This window comes from Phycodurus eques, chromosome 19 (assembly GCF_024500275.1).
Source record: "Phycodurus eques isolate BA_2022a chromosome 19, UOR_Pequ_1.1, whole genome shotgun sequence".
Taxonomy (NCBI): domain Eukaryota; kingdom Metazoa; phylum Chordata; class Actinopteri; order Syngnathiformes; family Syngnathidae; genus Phycodurus; species Phycodurus eques.
In genome coordinates, this window is record NC_084543.1 from 5822747 (window position 1) to 5840307 (window position 17561).

Genomic DNA, 17561 nt, shown 5'->3' on the forward strand with positions numbered 1-17561 from the left:
CAACCAGGTCATCGGGGGGGGGGGGGCTTTCCATTCCGCGGGGAGCCGCCAGCTAGCTTGGGAGCTAACAGGTTTCTGGGGCTCCTCTCGGCTGGTGGACGGGTGGTGGCGGGCTCGTCCATGTTCTCACCTCCTCGCTTGGGAATTTAAATTTCAAAACCAAGATGTTGTGTAAATCGTGGCATCCCGGGAAGATGCATTTTTGGGATGCAGGCATAGCTGGCTATGTAGCTAACTGCATGCTGTCGTGGTAGAAATGAGCCTAGTAATAATTACTAAGTAACTCACAATTGCGCTGAATAACCACTGATGCGAATAAAGGAGCTCAAATTCTTACAGAGTGAGGGCGTGGCGTTGAATGTCATGTCAGCCCACATCAAACGCTCGAGGGGTTCATATACGGCCCACGCGTCGTGGATTGCTCAACCTTAAATTAGAGGACAAAAATGCATACATCATGACTTATTTCCTGTGCTTTCAGAGTATAAATCTGTGTAAAAAAAAAAAGGTATTTGTATAAATGTCTCCTGCTAACGGGCCTGTTTAGCGACAAATGAAGCGACTTCTCAGGTGTAACTGCGATCAGAGACGGGAGCCGCGGAATGTGTTCTCCGATTCGGATCAGAGAGCAGCGCATAAAGTGTTTAACCTCTCTCTCTCTCTCTCTCTCTCTCTCGTTCCCTCTCTCTCTCTCTCTCTCGTTCTCTCTCTCTCTCCGGTTCTCTTGCCGCTTTGTAAAGTTGAATTAATTATTTTCTCTCTCTCGTCACCTCGGAATTCAATTTGTGCTTAAAATTTGCAGCCGCTAGATTTATGCGTGAAATCCCTCCTCAACCTCCACCTCTTTCTCGCTCTCTCCGAGAGCTTATTTTCACTCTTTTCTTCTCGCCGTAATCCCTCGGCCTGGTACGACTTAGTTATGTCGTTATTGATTTACAGCTGGCGGACACCGTCTCGATTAGCCGTGTGCAATTGGCTGAGGATTTGGGCGTGCGATAAAAAGCACTGTGTACATGTGACAGCACGTCGGGGACGCTAATGGGATGTTTAGTGCGCTGTCGGAAAATAAGCGTACAGTAGCAGTCCATTTTCTAGCCCTCAAAACCACACATGTACCACACAGAGCTAATTGACCTATTGCTAATTCTCGGCTACATCTTAGTTACTGTTGCTAGGGCGGTTAAGCTTTTGGAAACGAACATGACCTCACGATAGTAGCACAACATTAGCATTTCGGTCGACGCGCTAACAGCGTAGCATTATTTCACAGCTGCTAGTCCTACAAGGCTGTTGATTTTTGACAGCTTGTCGACTGCGCAGCGCCACATGACAACAGACAGCAGCATATAAATATACAGTATTTGTTATACTGTATATGCTACAGTATTGGTATGATGTGATTGGTTATGGTCAAGCGTATATGAAGGTCCTTTGAAAGGTGTTATATAAATCTGAAGCTGTTATGGTTATTGTAACATGGGTTTGATAGAATGGTCCAATTTTGAACCAGATATAGTTCCCACATAGTTGTAACTTCCTCGCAAAGTCTTAGGGGCAAACCATTCTAACGTTAAAAGAAGATATATAAACAGCACAGACAAATTTGCGTTCGCTATATAGTCTGGTCCTCCAGCTTTAAACATGATAGTAAAAGTGCGTTATGTACATTTAGTAGACATGCCACTTAAAATCCTTTAACAAGATGATGCATTTTGTCAGGACTATAACGAGGCACTATGAAATGAAATGGTCTTCACCAAAAGGATGTCAACGTGAAAGGGTGGTGACTCCATTCTAGTCTCGGAACACCCCTAGTCCTTAACCCTTTATTATTGCTTGTGCTTCTTTCTTATTAATTAAACATATATTTGGCACTTTTGTTTAGTGTAACTCAAATGTGGAAGTGACAAGAGCGACATGGAACTAAGTTTAGGACCCGTGTACTTGACTTGTGTAGGACGGCGTCAGAACCACTGTTGACCTTTCGAACTGCTGACTGCACACGCCGCATGTACTTGCGTTCGCCATGAATATGCTGCGACTGCCGAATGCTAATTTGGTTAGTGGCGTGTCAAATGCACAATAAATCCTTGGGATGTTTTTTTTTGGGATGATTTTGGTGACCACCTAAAATTTGGTCCCTGACAATTTGCTAAGCATCAAATCCTTGCACCTGAAGAAAAATATCTAAAACGATGAACGTTTGCTTGCATAGACACATTTCCAAATGAGTCCTAAAGACAGTTGATTAGATATGACAGAAATCGCAGAAGTGCAAATATTGCTTTTGGGAACCAAACGTTTACAGTAAAAAATGTTTTGGGGGACAAAAAAAATAAATAAAATCCCACGGTATACGATAAAAACGATGGATTGCTCAGGACAATTTCAAACAAAAAAAAAGTCAAACAAACGCTGATGGGATCAGGTAGAGATTAGATAATTGTGAAAACTACTTTCCACGTGATACGATAACACTGAAGAACTATTGGTTGCCCGGACAAATTTCTAAATGAGTCAAAAGACTAATTATTGGATCAGATAGAAATCACACAAGTGCAAAAACAGCTTGCTGAACTGAACCTCCAAAAGTAAAAAAAAATCAAATCTTTGCGGTTAAAGAAAATCCCAAGGAACACAATAAAAACAAAGAAGAATGTTTTGTTGCATTGGCACATTTTCAAAGGTTGATCGGTTAGAAGTCAGGTGAACACCAACATCACTTGCTTTGCCAGGGAATAATTAGCCTAATGGCTATTGACGACTACATGACGCACTTAGTGAACGTATCGCCCGCCGGTGGTGCCGCACTTGCTACCTGACTGGCTGGAAAATGGGGGGGGGTTACCCTCCAAAACAGACAGAGGCGGCCTTCTAATCAGCTGTCAGCCCCGGCGTTAGGCGCTGGCAAATATTCCGAGAGAGATACTGGAGAGTAGGGAGGGTAGGGAGCAGAATCATCAAACCCCCGCCCCCCACACCACACCACCGCCCGTGTTACCCCAGAATTCCTCCTTCCTCCGCCTCCGCTCACTGTCAGGCCAAACACATGATGAATTGCCCTGTCAACGCAATTCATTCAGGGACCAATTAATTCAGCCGAAATAAACTACAGCCACCAGTCGCAGGAAAACTGCCGGCAAAGCGGCTCTTGTTGGAAAGAAAGCGATACGGGCGCGTGTGCACGGGGCGAAGGCGGCGATGAGAACCGGGGCGCCGGGGGAGTGCGGTGGAAGTTCGTCTGACAGGAATTGGTCATTTAATGCTTTAGCGCACTGGAGACAGCCCCCCGTCATAGAGGAAGCCATGACAGGACTCCCCTGGTACTTTATTTATTAATTATCCAGAGCGGCGAGGGGGCATTTAACTGTCTCACACCGGGCTTGTCAACTCGACTTCTTGTCATTAAGGCTCGGCAAACAAGTCCTCCAGGAAGCAAGGCGAGTCAAAGCAGGAGAAGATGTAATTATGCGCGCCTAGGACAAATATTATTGTTTGCAATCAGCTGTCACACCGGCGCCTCCCAAAACAACTGTGTGGCAACAGTTACGCTGGATTTATTGCTCAAACTTTCACCGGTCTTTTGTCAAGAAAACAACAACTATTTTTGACTTTTTTCGTTTTACCAAACTGTTAAAACTAAAAATTACAATTCAGTCAGAAAGTGGTTGTTTAAAACAGTACCAGCATATTTAAATATTTAAAGTCATTTTAACTTCGGTACTGTGTTAGCATAGGATAGTGCTTCAACTTATGTGCAAATTCAGGTGATGTAAGCACCGCAGGAAAGGAACTAATAGCTCAGCAGTGATGGGACATTGTGATTTTCTAGGAATGTTGTAGAAGTGATCATTTGAAAATGTAAACACTGGCAGAGATTGATAGAAATGAAGTGATGCATATTGATATTGTTCAATAATAAACTAAATAATAACATGTTATGAAAGGTATTTTGAGCAAATTTGTAATTTCAAAAGACCACCTTTGGCAACTGCCAGATGGGGAAAAAAGATGGATTGAACTACCGCTTGTCCATCACATATTTTGGTTGGTTTTCAATTTTAAAAAAATACCAAAAAACAGAATACATTTTTCATTGAACACCGATGATATTTTTTAATGACAACAGTCCTCCCGGTCGTTCTGTCTTCTCTGCTAGAAACTCGATGAGCGCGAGGTTGGCCTTATCCAGTCAATCAGCTTGCGCTGTCCCGGTTTGTGTTATGGCGGTCGGGTCGGTAAATATTTGATGGAAGCTTTTGTTTGGTGTCTCGTGCGTGCCGACGTAACAAGAAGATGTCAAGGCGGCAGCAAGCAGCGCAGCAGCTGGGACGCAGCTACAGTGACGTCAAGTGTCCCTTCACCCGCACTGGCAAACGGCCTAGAAAAAGATCGACTCGCGCTCATCTCACTGGTCATAACATTAGGTACACCTGCAACAGCCTAAAGAATTCTGCTATTAATTTCGGATTAATTTAATGCTATCTTCATTGAAGGGGAACCAAACATCAATTGAAATTTTCAAGAATACATTGTATGTGCCCCCTCTAGTTTAAATACAGCATTCTGATTAATACTGGGTTTGTGTGATAAATATTAAGCGGATGAATTCATTATTTTTCATCAGTCTCGGGGTGCCGACATGTTGCACAATATCGCCCTTTGCTGTCAAACGCACTCGAACAAAACTTTTGTAATTTTGGGTTCAAACCTTTTCATCATCCACATAGTTGTGCTAGTTATCGCAGCACACGCGGGGGGTCTGCTGATCTAGTTTCCGGTGTTTGGTCACGTGGCGTTCGCAACGCAAGCGCGAGAGCAGTTGTGACGTTAATTTTGGGCGACAGAGAGGGTGGTAATGCGCTACATGGCGGTCCCCTGAGATGGACAAAAATGTATGAATATTTTTATTATTATTCCATGAACGCGATAGTCATCAGAATATTGTGTTGAAACTAGTAGTGGCACATACAATTGATTTTACTTCACCTTAAAAAAAAAAGGGGGGGACGTTATTTAAAAGCAATACGGACATTCCCAAGTGACGCCATACTTAGAGCATGTTTCGCTCTTCGTCTCGATGATACAGGTGCACCCAATAAACCGTTTACCCCAAGACGTCGCCAGCTATAAGACGACGCACATAATTAATTAAACACGACTAATTGGGAACATGAGAGCAGGTGCCAGGCTATGGGCTGACAGCGCAGACAACAGGAGGAGGAGTAACGAGTGTAACGTGACAAGGAGGAGGGACAAAGCAACTTTCAAGTGTTTTGTCACATGAACCCTCCGAGGAATTGACGTGACAGAGAAACAGTAGACCAGGACACCACGGAAGGAAAGGGGGTTTGGGGGGGGGCAACTTGGTGAGGAGGAGAGGGGGGATGTCAGTCCTTTTGTTAGAGACTTGAGTTTCCCTAATTTGACGCTGATGCCAACAAGGGATTTTCCCCCTCATTATATGTGCGAGAGTGTGTGTGTGTGTGGGGGGGGGGGCACCTCGTGATCGTGTGCACTCTAAGGTCACCATGTGATGCTTTTTTTTGTTTTTTCATTTTTTTTATCACCAACTCCTCAAGATCAAACTGAGTACAATGCCACACACTTTTCCTCTTAGTAAAGGATTTTGAAGTCAAGTCGTGTCAATTACTTTCTTAGTTTATTAGTTTTTCATTGCGTATTTGTTGATAGCATTCCGATACATTGTATGTACAGGAGGCCATTCCACCGAATCGGTGCCATTTGCTTGTAACTCTCTCAAAATAAACACAAATCACAAAATTTTCAACTCTAAATCATCTCTGGCAACTTTATTTGTTTATGTCACTGTTTTATTGTACTGGAAAGTCATCATTTGAGTAGCAGGAATGAAAATAACAGGAGCGAGTTTTTACCATTGAATTAGCAAATAAATGAAATATAGCCACATGGCATTTATGCTAATAGCAGGGTGACACTAAGCACATTACAGTGATTCAACAAGAAATAATAATTTAGGTTACAAGACTTTAACCCCAGTCATAGTTGAAAATATCATCAAATATACAGAAAAACTACCTGTGAGCTCCGTTTTGGCCTTTCCACGGCCTGCGGACCATGTGACTTGTGGAATATTCCACATTTTAGGAATTTTAGGGGAACAGGACTGAGCGAAAACACAGGGACACGAATTTAAAGTAAATAGTTTTCTTTTTAAGAAAATAAACTTACAGTGTAGTAACACAAATATGTTTCAAAAAAATCTCTCTAAAAGATTTAAATGATAATTTATGGTAAAGTCTAATTTTAGGAAGTGGGGACTGTCAACAAATGCAATTTTTCCGATCTTCGGGGTAGTTTAAATCAACCTTTTAAATTGTATTTATTAAATAAGAAATCAGATGAATGTGCATGGCATTTTTATTGGTTTAAAAAAATTACTTTACACTTACTTTTATCATGCATTCATACATGGGGTCGCAAATGGCACAGATTTGGTGGAATGGCCCATACACAGGGTGGGCCCAAAGTAGACGCACTTATTTATTTTTATTCAGCTACCATAATAATTGGAGTCAAAAACAAAGAAAGTGGATTCTGAAGCAATATTAGACAGGTGCCGAAGGAAGGAATGCAGAAAAAGCAAAGGAAGGAAGGATGCAAAAAAAAAAAGCAGGTCTGAGGTATCAGGAAGGGAAAGAAGGGAGGAAGAAAGTCAGGAAAGCAGGTTTCAGCAAAAGGAAGGATCAAGGATGCAAGAATGTGTTTATATGTTTATATATGTTTTGGGCAAATGCCTGCATCTTTGCACATTATATACATATTTTTCATTCTTTATCTAAAATTGCTCTTTGTTAATCTTTTATATTCTTTGAATAAGTGGAGAGAGACTAGCAAAGTAAGAATTTCATTGCTCAGTGCGACCATTGTGTGTGTGTGTTTTTGTTTTTTTTACTGTACATATGACAATAAGCATCTTGAATCTTCCTTTTGATTCTTCATTGTTTTGATTGTGCCTTTTCCACAAACACTTTCTTCAGGCTTCTTATTGGCTAAAAGGTCCCTGGGGGTTATGGCCCCACCTGTTGCGTTTTTGTGCGCTTGACAGCCTTCAAATGTATTTGCAAGGCTGATTTCAGGAGACTTTCAGACATAGTCTTTACGTCATTTCAGGAGGGATCCAACACATTTCAAAGCCACAAACAATACAGTAGGTTTAAGATTGTACAAACTGCTCCCAATGGCCCTCTTTTCCCTCCTTCTTGGCGCCCAACACTTCACTAAGTCCACCTCAGAAGGGGCTTCAGCCTATTTCATCACAATTTGCAGGCTAACCACTTACAAATGTGGCATGTGATGATAATAACGAGGCTTGATGTCACTTAGCTTTCCACGAGGAAGGCGAGTAGAATAGCAAAGCGGGACGTCGGGAGCCCCGCAGGTCCTCCGAAAGGTGGCAGACACCTCGCATCCAGCGAGAGCAGCCTCCCCTAACGGCATTATAAATTACCGTAGATCCTATTTGTGTCAGTGGAGCCAAGTGAGGGGAAAATTCAACATCAGCCTATTTATTCATTTACTTACGGCCGACACTCGGCACGGGCACTCCGCCGCGGAACAAAATGCGATGCTTTTTCAGGGACGCGCAGGAACGTTTTATTTTGGGAGCGGAGGTGTCAGCCTTGAAAGGAAAAAGCCTTCGAGTGAAGCCGTTTTGTATTTTTGTGGGCAGCAAGTCACTGTTGCAAAAAAACAAAACTATTGATGTTGCAGTTTTCCAATAAAAGATTTAAGACGTCATATTTTCACAAGTAATTATTTGTATTTTATTGTATAGATTATTGCTTAATTTGAGAAACGTATTGGAGAATTAACTGCGAGCAGCTTGAAGTGTTTTATGTTTTCTTTTAAGTGTCATAAAATCGACTTGTACTCCAATATATGATTGTATGACTTGACTTGCATAACACAAGTGATGACTTGACCCGATTTGCTGGATTTTTGCCACAGTAACTTGGGACGAGAAAGTTAAGACAAACGTTTTACTTACCACTCCCACCTCTGGTTTTAGGTTTGGCATTTTGTTCCCTTACTGAACCCAGTGAACAATGAGCTTAAAACCGATCCATTTTTATGTGCACCGCTACACGCAGTAATAACTATTTGCTTTGTCGCCAATGACAAAAACCGGAGATATAGGCTGTTTTCTTAGCATACCGTGACCTACACCGGATTGGTTTTCAGTGTGTTTAAAATACAAAATTGTAAGAAAATCAAACTGGCTGCTTTAAATTATTCGCTTAGAATAGCAACACGTCCACAGCACATTTGTGATTGCACTGCAACGCTTGGTCTGTACCAATAAACTTTGAGGAAGAATTCGGTCTGAATGCTCTAAGTGCAACCGCTGGCGCAAGCATTTTGGAAGATTTCCAATTCAAACAATTGAAATTGGAGCAAACACACACACGTTGTACCGAAGGTTAAAAATAAAAAGTGATTTCTCCGTTTGAGATCGAGTTTTGTCCCTACGGCGGCCATGTAAAATGCGCCGTAGTTTATCACTAACCTATGCTAGCGCAGTAATAGTCATAAATAGCCTCAAGTAAATATGGACATGGAAAACACTTGTAGGCCGTAAATATAAAAGAACAAGCGACTGGAAAACCTGTGAATCTCGTGGGTGTTGTGAAAATTATGCAAAAAATATATCCGGATGATGACACTGACATTCTAATGTTTATACTACGTGAGTGAGGATCCTTGCGGCGAAGGCTCACCTGCCTGAACCCTCAAAACAAGAATGTCAAGTTTGCGTAATCAATAACAAGTGACAGGAAATGGATTTTGGAAGGGGGGCGGAGGGGAGTCATTTCCCAGATAACAACGCCACCAGTAATTTAAAGGAACTAAGTGACTCGATTTGTTCTCCAGCGAGACTGTTAATTCGCCCAAATAAAAAAAAAAAAGGGGGGGGGGAAACGCTAATACCGGAGAAGAGATGGAGCCCGGGGTTTAATTATCAGGGGATGACTCTGACTGTGCATCATCATTAGTTTGACTAAATAGCGGCGGTCACTGACTCAAGTGGTGGTAAATGGCACAATTAGTGGGCCGAGCGGGGAGAGGTACATTCAATTTGAAAGCCTTCTTTCCTAATCCATCTCCGGTGATCACGAGAAGTGCTGAGCGGTGCGTTTCGACGCTCGCCGACATTAATCAGCTTCATCCCCAAGTAAAATGTCACCGTTGTAATCAAGAACGAGTACGCTCCGGCAAACCGGACCCCAAAAAAATCGCAACTGACTGACGGCTTTTGTCTTCCGCTGGCAACTTTTTTTTCCTAATCTACGAGAGCAAGCGACGGTGCAAAACCTTGCGGAGACGCGCGGGAGGGGATGACACGCTTCCTTCACACGAAGCCGTTCTTCCGTTTTCCGCCTTTCCCGGCGCCCCCGCCCTCCTACCCCCTGGTGCCCCTGCGCTTAATCCCTCACTGCACTCGCTCAGTAACCCCAGCAGGTGCAGTAGGAATCCATAAACACAGCTGGTGTGCCTCAGCACCAGAACGCTCGGATTTAACTTCACCTCGCAACCTCACCCCGGCCATTTTTAACCGCGAAACGGCACATAACGTAGGTCCATTGTTGCATTTCCACACACAATTGTACCTTTGGGTTAATGATGTTCCACTAATGTCCCGCAGATGGCGCCAATGCGCATTGGCAACAGTAAAAAAAAGCTTACAAAGAAGAAGCCGTTTTTCGAAAACACGTCGATAAAGTGGCCTTTGCCTATTGTTGTTTCTTTCGTCTGTGTGGAAAAATGGGTGGAAAGAATGACCGACTAACTTTCTGGATGTTACAATTAATGAATTCGGTAACCCCCTGCATAGTATATTTGCAAGAAAAAGAAAAAGACGGTGATTTTGAACGTGAACACCAACGTACCAAACCAGAGCTGCGACTTGACTGTTTTCATTGTATGTTCCAGTTTGGTGCTGTTTGTCTAAAGTCCTCCAGATGGCAGTAATGTCAATTTGTTGGCAGCTGTCAACCAACTTAAGGTGACAACAGTTCAGCAAACTGCGGAATGGGAACGGTCATGCTAAAAATGGGCTCACGATTCAGAAAGTTATGCCTGGCTTTAGAGTTTGGGGACATTTTGTCTTAGTTAAAAAAAGACATTGACAGTGGTGTGTTTGGGAAATTTTGTTTTTTAAAACAACGCCAAATCTCTGATGAAATCCCAAAATGTAGATGGGTAACAGTTTCAACAAATACAAGTATTTTGATATTACTGAAAGATATGTCTAAATCATATGTTCTAACCCCAAAATGTTGAGATAGTTTAGAAGTTTTCATGGCAAACAACAGCATTTCTAACACATTTGTAAGTTTGTAAGTGTAACGTTGTGCTTACATTTATGTATGATTTTCTTCGGCATTAACACCTCGTCCGCTGACTCCGGCGGAGCGGTTGCAATTCCATGTTCTCTGCACCTTTGCATTCTACCTTGTTAAAGCGTCGCGGCCCTGCGCCTGTCTGCTGGCGTTAGTCTTGATTGGCCGGGAAATTCACTGCCTCCTGTCCGTAATGAGAGTGGACAGAGGTTAGAACAGCTCAATAAAAGAGATAACCAGTATTTGATTCAAACAGCCATGCAGAACATTCTCGCCGATAGCTGGTCCGAAAATGTCTTGTCAGGAATTTTGGATTTTAAATTACACCTGATTAACCTGACGCAGGAAGACTTTGGCTGACTTGGGCAGAAAAGAAACATGCGGTGGAGTTTGCCCCATTTTAACTTACAAAGGCTTTGAAGAAAGAAAAGGATGAATGCTAAAAATATCACATTTTTAATTAAAAACGCAAGTCGTCTGTGTCGCGGGACTTTTTTGACGCTCCTGTCATTCGCGTCCACGAGACGCCGTGCAGAAGTGTGAGAACAGACTTTGCTGATCAAGATCAGTGAACAGATTCATGTCTGCAGATGTCCGCTTGGTTGTCAAGAGGAAAACCGCTGCTAGGAAACTGCGAGAGACATTTTAAACCAAAGCAACATGTACAATGCCATAGCCTCTTATTCGTAATACTGTGACAACAGGAAGAATCGCACTTATTGCATTGGTTACATTAAACAATTATGTCATTCTCAAGTCTAATTATGTCGAATTTTAGGTGATGTAACCTCTTCATAAGGCTCACAAAGCAAAGGGACCCATAAAAGGACAAGCTAACAAATGCTAATTATCACTTAGTCAGTTAAAAAAGAAAAAGAAAGACTTTTTGACAGTTATGCAGCTCTTCTTTTAACACTCCACCCACTTTTGTGGTTTTTGCTCACTTATAGTCAACATTTGAAGCAGCCTTGCGGTAGTGCTGCTAAGTATTTATTGTACTGTGGGAAAAGGTGGGAGTGTTCATAGCTTAGCTAGTTGACATTAGCGGTGATTATTGAACTTCCCGTCAGAACTTTAACAAAATCACAGGGACTATTCACAAAAGACCAAAGCGATAAGATAACAAATGCCAATCTTTACTTCGTTTGTAAAATATGGATGAAACTACATTTTGTGTTTACTTCTGTTGTCTTTGACTAATATTTAAATGTGTTTGATGATGGGAAAAAATGGCATTCACTGCCATTGACGGCTTTAGAAGTCAAATATCCATGTTAACTGGGAAGGCTGGCAGTGAATGAGTTCTAAGTGTGACAAAGATGCAAACATAAAAAAAATCAGGAAGGGGGCAAACACTTTTTCACACCACTGTATGTCAAGTCAGTTGGTGAATATTGACGGTGACAATGAAACAAAGAACTGCAGACTGCGCACAGTATAGTCCGGTCTTTTCCAATTTGGAGGGTGTATTCTCACACCGCAATGCCTAATAGTCTGAGGAGAGACCACCTTAGCGCCCCCAATCATGTGGCACTCAAATTAAATGGAAAAGAACGAGGACAAACAATTAAGCAATTAAGACCAGTTCCATTTATGGGGCAAAAGGAGCGGGCAGCAGGACTGAATTCATTTGAGCACAATGATAGCCTGCTGCTCTTTTGAGGCACTTGTTTTATTTTCTTGCTCTTTTGTACCGAGACTCTTGGCTTGTCAGAACGATGTAACCAAATTTGTGCTTAAAAGGTCCTGAAGAGGTCGCTTTAAGAAGGCCCTTAAGGTAGGAATGGTCCTTGAACGGAATGGTCTTTTTGTGTTTTACTGCGAGTATGTTTGTCCAGTTTGAAGCTTCAGTCCTGCCCTCTTCCTTTGGTGGCCAACCAATCAGCTCCTTATCTGCCTGTATGTCTTTTGTACTGTGTCAATTATTGGGCAGTTCCGACGCCAGTGAGTCATTCAGTTCTTGGGTGTTGAGCTCGCCTTTAGGCTACCCAGTTAGTACTTCCAGCTTTTAGTCCATTGTTTTTTTTTTTTTTTACCTTTGATTGATTTACTGTTCTTCAACCATACACAGGATTATTTGTGATGACATAATGATTTCAATTTGGGGGATTCATCCTTCAAATGTTGTTTCCACTAAGCACGAGACTATTGTTCACTTAGTTTAGCACAAGTTTTCCATTTTCAGTCGGCATGTTTGCTCCCTAAAACAAAGGCGTGATTAACACTTTTTAGGGACTGCATTTACACAACCCAACGCACACACAATTGGAGAAAGATTACAGACGCGCTTAAATATTCCAGATAAGTTCAATTACACTCCCTGCAGAATTGATTTAGCCAAGCAAGCTAATGTTAATCAGCGTTGTATTGGGGTTAATCTAGCCGGTTATTACCAATTTGCTCAGCGCAACGGATGCGACCATAACGAAAGGAAAAAGGCGTAAAGGGGTGGCAATCATTTCCCCAATCATGAGCGCGATGGCTTATAGACACTAAATGTTTGAGAGCAAACCATTTTCTCTCCAGCTGGCCTCTTTATAGATCATGAAAATATACTACTTAAATCAAAGGGAGACACACAACGGCAGCCCTGCTGTTCAATAATGATTTTTGTATTGGAGATCATCTACCGGGGCTATCAATCATGTCAAGCATCCACCACTCTGGGGGGAAAGCTAACAGAAAACACGGACATATAAACTATCGCCTACTTGTATTTTCCCCTAATACATACAAACGGCGGTGTCATACTAGCCTGATACTTTACACTAAAGGGAGTCAATATTGCAAATTGTTCCAAATTCACTGTCAGGCATTTTCGCAGTTGAAGACTCCCTGGTTCCGCTGGAAACGTACAATTGACCCCGTCCGCCTCGCCGGGAATGGTGCAACATTAAAACCTGAGGCAACGTGTTGTCATCCAAATGAGATAAGTTTATTTTCTGCCGCCCGGCATTTGTCCCATCAGTCGGGAGGCGATAAAGCTCGAAAGGAGCGGCGGCGGGGGAAAGGGGGGGGGGGGGGGGGGGGGGGGGGTCGGACTCCTCACATGTGCTCGGGAAGGCTTGGCCGCCGCCCAAATGTCTGCCCGTGCCTTCTGTGCAGGCGCAGGCACGGAAAGCGGGAGGTTGACAATATTGAGGTACAAATTTCCTCTAATCGGAGCGTGATGGTGTACAGGCTCCAGAGGGAAGGCGAGCTGCTGCCGCACAGTGCCAACACACGGCGAGATGGATGCAATGTCGGCAGGTGGGACGATAGCGGGGGGGAGTTTTTACGGGGGTGAGGGTGGTGTTTCCAGGGATTCGGGCCCTTTAGTGGACCGCTCATGTGTGCTCTCAGCAGGCCGGCGTTCTGCCCCGAAGAAAGGCGCTCGGCAGACAAGGGCTGGCACACACACAGCGGCGCAACTTTAAAGGCTCTTATTGGACAGAGATTAATGGCTAGGTACGACAACTTTCAAATTGACTTTAAAACTTTGCGTAGGGGAGCGGTAGCGGCCTAGATTTCAACCTCCACTTGCATCCCTGAAAACACGGGTGTCAAACTTGTTTTCATCACGGACCACACTGTAGTAAACAGAAGGGAAAATAAACTGAGCTGCATTCTGTTTGTTGACGGATGAGGCGTGTTCTTGTCCCTTTACCGAATACGTTCTTTTTGGGAACCCTGATAACGACCCCATCATATTACACAATTGTCCGAGCATGTGGTCATGGTCATTGTTAAGGCTAGCTTTGGACAGAACTCAAGTAATTGCGGCAAGCTTTGAAACCAACTCACATAAAATGACGCAGAGGGTCGGATCTGGCCCGCAGGCCTCAAGTTTGACTACTGTGATTGAAAATGTCACAAAATCTAAATCTTGTCAAGTTATTATTTGACCACAGTTAGCATTTTTCAGAAGTGGTTTGGCTCTAAGCATCATGGGTAATTCGATCTAAACTCACAGTTGTGTAATATCCATTTAGGATGATTTTGATGCAACTGTTGTGACTCTCCTGAAGTATATCCCAACAGGACTGTGAATTGAAACACGGACCATTTTGCCTCGTTACCCATCATTACACAGGAAAATTTTGGCCATTTTAATTCCCTACATTTAAGTAAATAAAATTCAACAGAAAAGACGTTCAGTTTTTCAATGTTGTCCAAAACACAATGGTTTAACTTTCTCCCTTGAAAGTAGAAACAGTAAGCGTGATAAAATTATTATTATTTTTTTTAATCTAAGATGTTCATGAGAGCAATTACTTTCACTAAATGCCCGTTTTTTCGCAGGGGATTACGGTCATGAGCGTTAAAAGACCCCCCGACTCATCCGCCAGAGAGATGTAGTCTGATAACGGCGGCCTTGCAGCTAAACCAATTTAAACATTCATCACATACTTGCTGTCTTGCGATGATCCTTTCATTACGCCGCCCCAAATTTGAGAGTAAGCCGGGAATCATGGGTCACGAGGAGGTGCACGGAGAACTCGAACGCAAAGCCGTCAATTTAAAGTTTCAATAAACGTGAACTTTGTTTTTTTATGTGGGGGCGGGGAGGGGGGGGGGGAAGTTGCAGCAAAAAAGATGGAGGCCATTGATGTAAACGATTGCTAAGGAAAGGACATGGTCTATATAAGATCCTGTTAAATTGTCATGTAGATGAATTGATGAAATTTGACGAGCAGTAAAGTGGAGCGAGCAAACACACATCATGACCGACACAGTGGTGCAGTAGAGGTTGTGCAGACAAACAAAATCAGCCCATCACATTAATGGATTTGAATTTGGAATTTTAATTGACTGCTCTTTATCAATGTGCAGCTTTTTGAGGGAGAACAAGGAAAGGATCAAATAGCAAGGCAAGATTTTCAACAAGTTTTCGCCCCGCAGTATCAAAGTGGAAAGAGTGCAGGGAATTATTCCACCGCCCACAAAAAGGCCCGTAATTATTCGCAAACACCACAAATTGCCTCCACGCACAACTCCCTGCTCGTTTCACTGTTTGGCCGAGTCGGCCGTCCCAACGGCAAGCACACCATGCGAGAGGATTTCTTTTTTTTTCCCCCTCTAGCTGGAAATACCATCATGCAACAGCGAGAGCCTTAACCCAGACCATGTTATGATTTTTGTGTTGGAAAATTGTATGCTCCGCATAAATGTAGTGTATGAGCTGGCCATTTTCGGTAGCCCTAAAGAATTGCAAATGTGTGATTAATTTTTGAAGAAAGGAAAGTTTTTTGTTTTTTTTTGTTTTGTTTTTTTAAATGGGAATGAATACCTTAAAGATCATATTTACACCGCAAAACCACCAACAGTGAATGAGTTAAATGAGTTCTGCAATGTAGTCCAATCCACTGGGCCTCGTTATAGCTGTGTTTGGAAAACCCATTTGAACATTTGCGAACACACAGGAATGAGTCAACTAGACAGGAAAAGACTCACGTTCTTATTAATGTTATTAAATTATCTTAAATTGAAAGTTATTCTCTGTAATCATCAACTCATTAAGGTTTGTATCTATGCCAAAATACACCAAAATCCAAACAAAATATATGAGTCATAGACATTATATGAGTCAGGACATTTTTTTTTTCTGGTCTCCAAACCAACCAAACCAACACCAACTGTTTAAAGCTGGACATTTGGTCAAGTGCGCCAATCAGATTTGTGCGAGTTTTCAGAACAAATCTAGGCACACAAAGAGAATCAAATAAAAAAATTTTTTTGTTGTTGTTCGAATTGGTTTAAACATCACACAACGGTTTGGTTTTGACAGTTTGAAATGAGCGCTTATCGACACCGACAGCAACGACCCGAACGTACAATGTGAGATTGAACTGAAAAGGTAACCGACAAAAATTAGGAACATGCAAATGGCTCCGAGCTGGGCTTTGGTGGAACTCAGCTCAGAATCCAACTGTTTCCAAAAAGAATACCCAAATAGTTATTAGTTTGTTTTTTTTAATCGTAATAAGGCACACCACTTCCATCGCGCCGGAGCCCATTCTAGGAAATGTTCCAACTCCAAATCCGAGCTAAGCATCTGAGTACACCCGGAGCCATTTTCCGTGCACTTTGAAACGGGGAAGAACAACACCAAAGTTGACGCGTTAACACGGAAAAGAAGCAAGCATGGGAGGACTTGTATGGTCTCAAATGAGCAGTCAGGGGGGCATTTGCAAGCAGTGGGGGTGGATGAGCAAGACCCCCAATAGGAAGAAGACGAGGAGGGTGTTGGAGGGGGGTGGGGGTGATATCCATAGCAACAGTCAAGTCCCCAGCTGTCATGTTTGGGCTGAGATGGGTGCCGTGAGCCCAGGGACCACTTAACCTCGGCCGCACTTCAGCTCAGGAAGTGAAGATGCGGCGCAGCGCCTCACTTAAAATGCAAACTTTACACCGCGCGCCCCCCCCCCCCATGGAGGGGGGGGAGGACACTTTTTTTGAATTAACCCGGGGAGCTATGCAAAGAGGTCTCTCCTCACAAATAATTAACCATCAATGCTGTGAGATGTCATTGAAATAAAATGTTTCAAAAAGTTAATGAGTTAATCATTTCACTCATTTCTTGAGCCACATTTGCCAACAATTGAAAAATATGGGTAAACTCACTTTTAATTCATATTCATCGGAGGGTTGTAAATTTAAAGTGGAAAATCCATGTTTATACTGTATGTTCAGAACTCACATTTGTGTCAGCTCTTGTTCAATTTGAACAAACTCCGCTAAGGCCACATGTTGTCATGTCAAACAATGTTGAATCCAAATCCGATGCAGATTGCACCCTTTGGAAGCACCGTATATTTAACATGAAAAAACCCTGTTGATGTATTCAGAATGCACTCAATAAGGACCATCAAAATGTGTCCTTTTTGGAAAGAAATTGCTCGGATTACATGTTGTGTTCAATCTGTTTGAATCCAAATCTGATCCAGATTGCATATTTGAATTTAAAATGGAAAATTCCTTTTAATATGTTCAGAATATCTTTGTCAAATCATGTCCAATATGGATGAACTTTGCTAGGATCAACTAAAGTCTCATTTGAATTTGATCCACATTTCCCATTTGGAAAATTTCCCACAAGGAAAATCAATGTTTACATATTCAGAATTTACATCTGTGGCAAATCTGATGCAGTTTGAACAGAATTTGCTCAGTTCACATGGTAAAACCAGGTTTAAT

General features: G+C 42.5%; 1 protein-coding gene across 1 annotated transcript in view; it reads right to left on the reverse strand.

Moving 5' to 3' along the window:
• Window positions 1–400: 400 nt before the first annotated feature.
• Window positions 401–17561, reverse strand: part of fbxl15 (F-box and leucine-rich repeat protein 15) — a 30909-nt gene continuing 13748 nt past the window's right edge. The window contains exons 6-7 of the mRNA XM_061706312.1: window positions 10405–10569; window positions 401–427 (exon numbers count right to left, since the gene is read on the reverse strand). Of these exons, the coding sequence (XP_061562296.1) occupies window positions 10537–10569 (33 nt within the window). The 3' untranslated portion in view covers window positions 401–427; window positions 10405–10536. The remainder of the gene's footprint in view (window positions 428–10404; window positions 10570–17561) is intronic.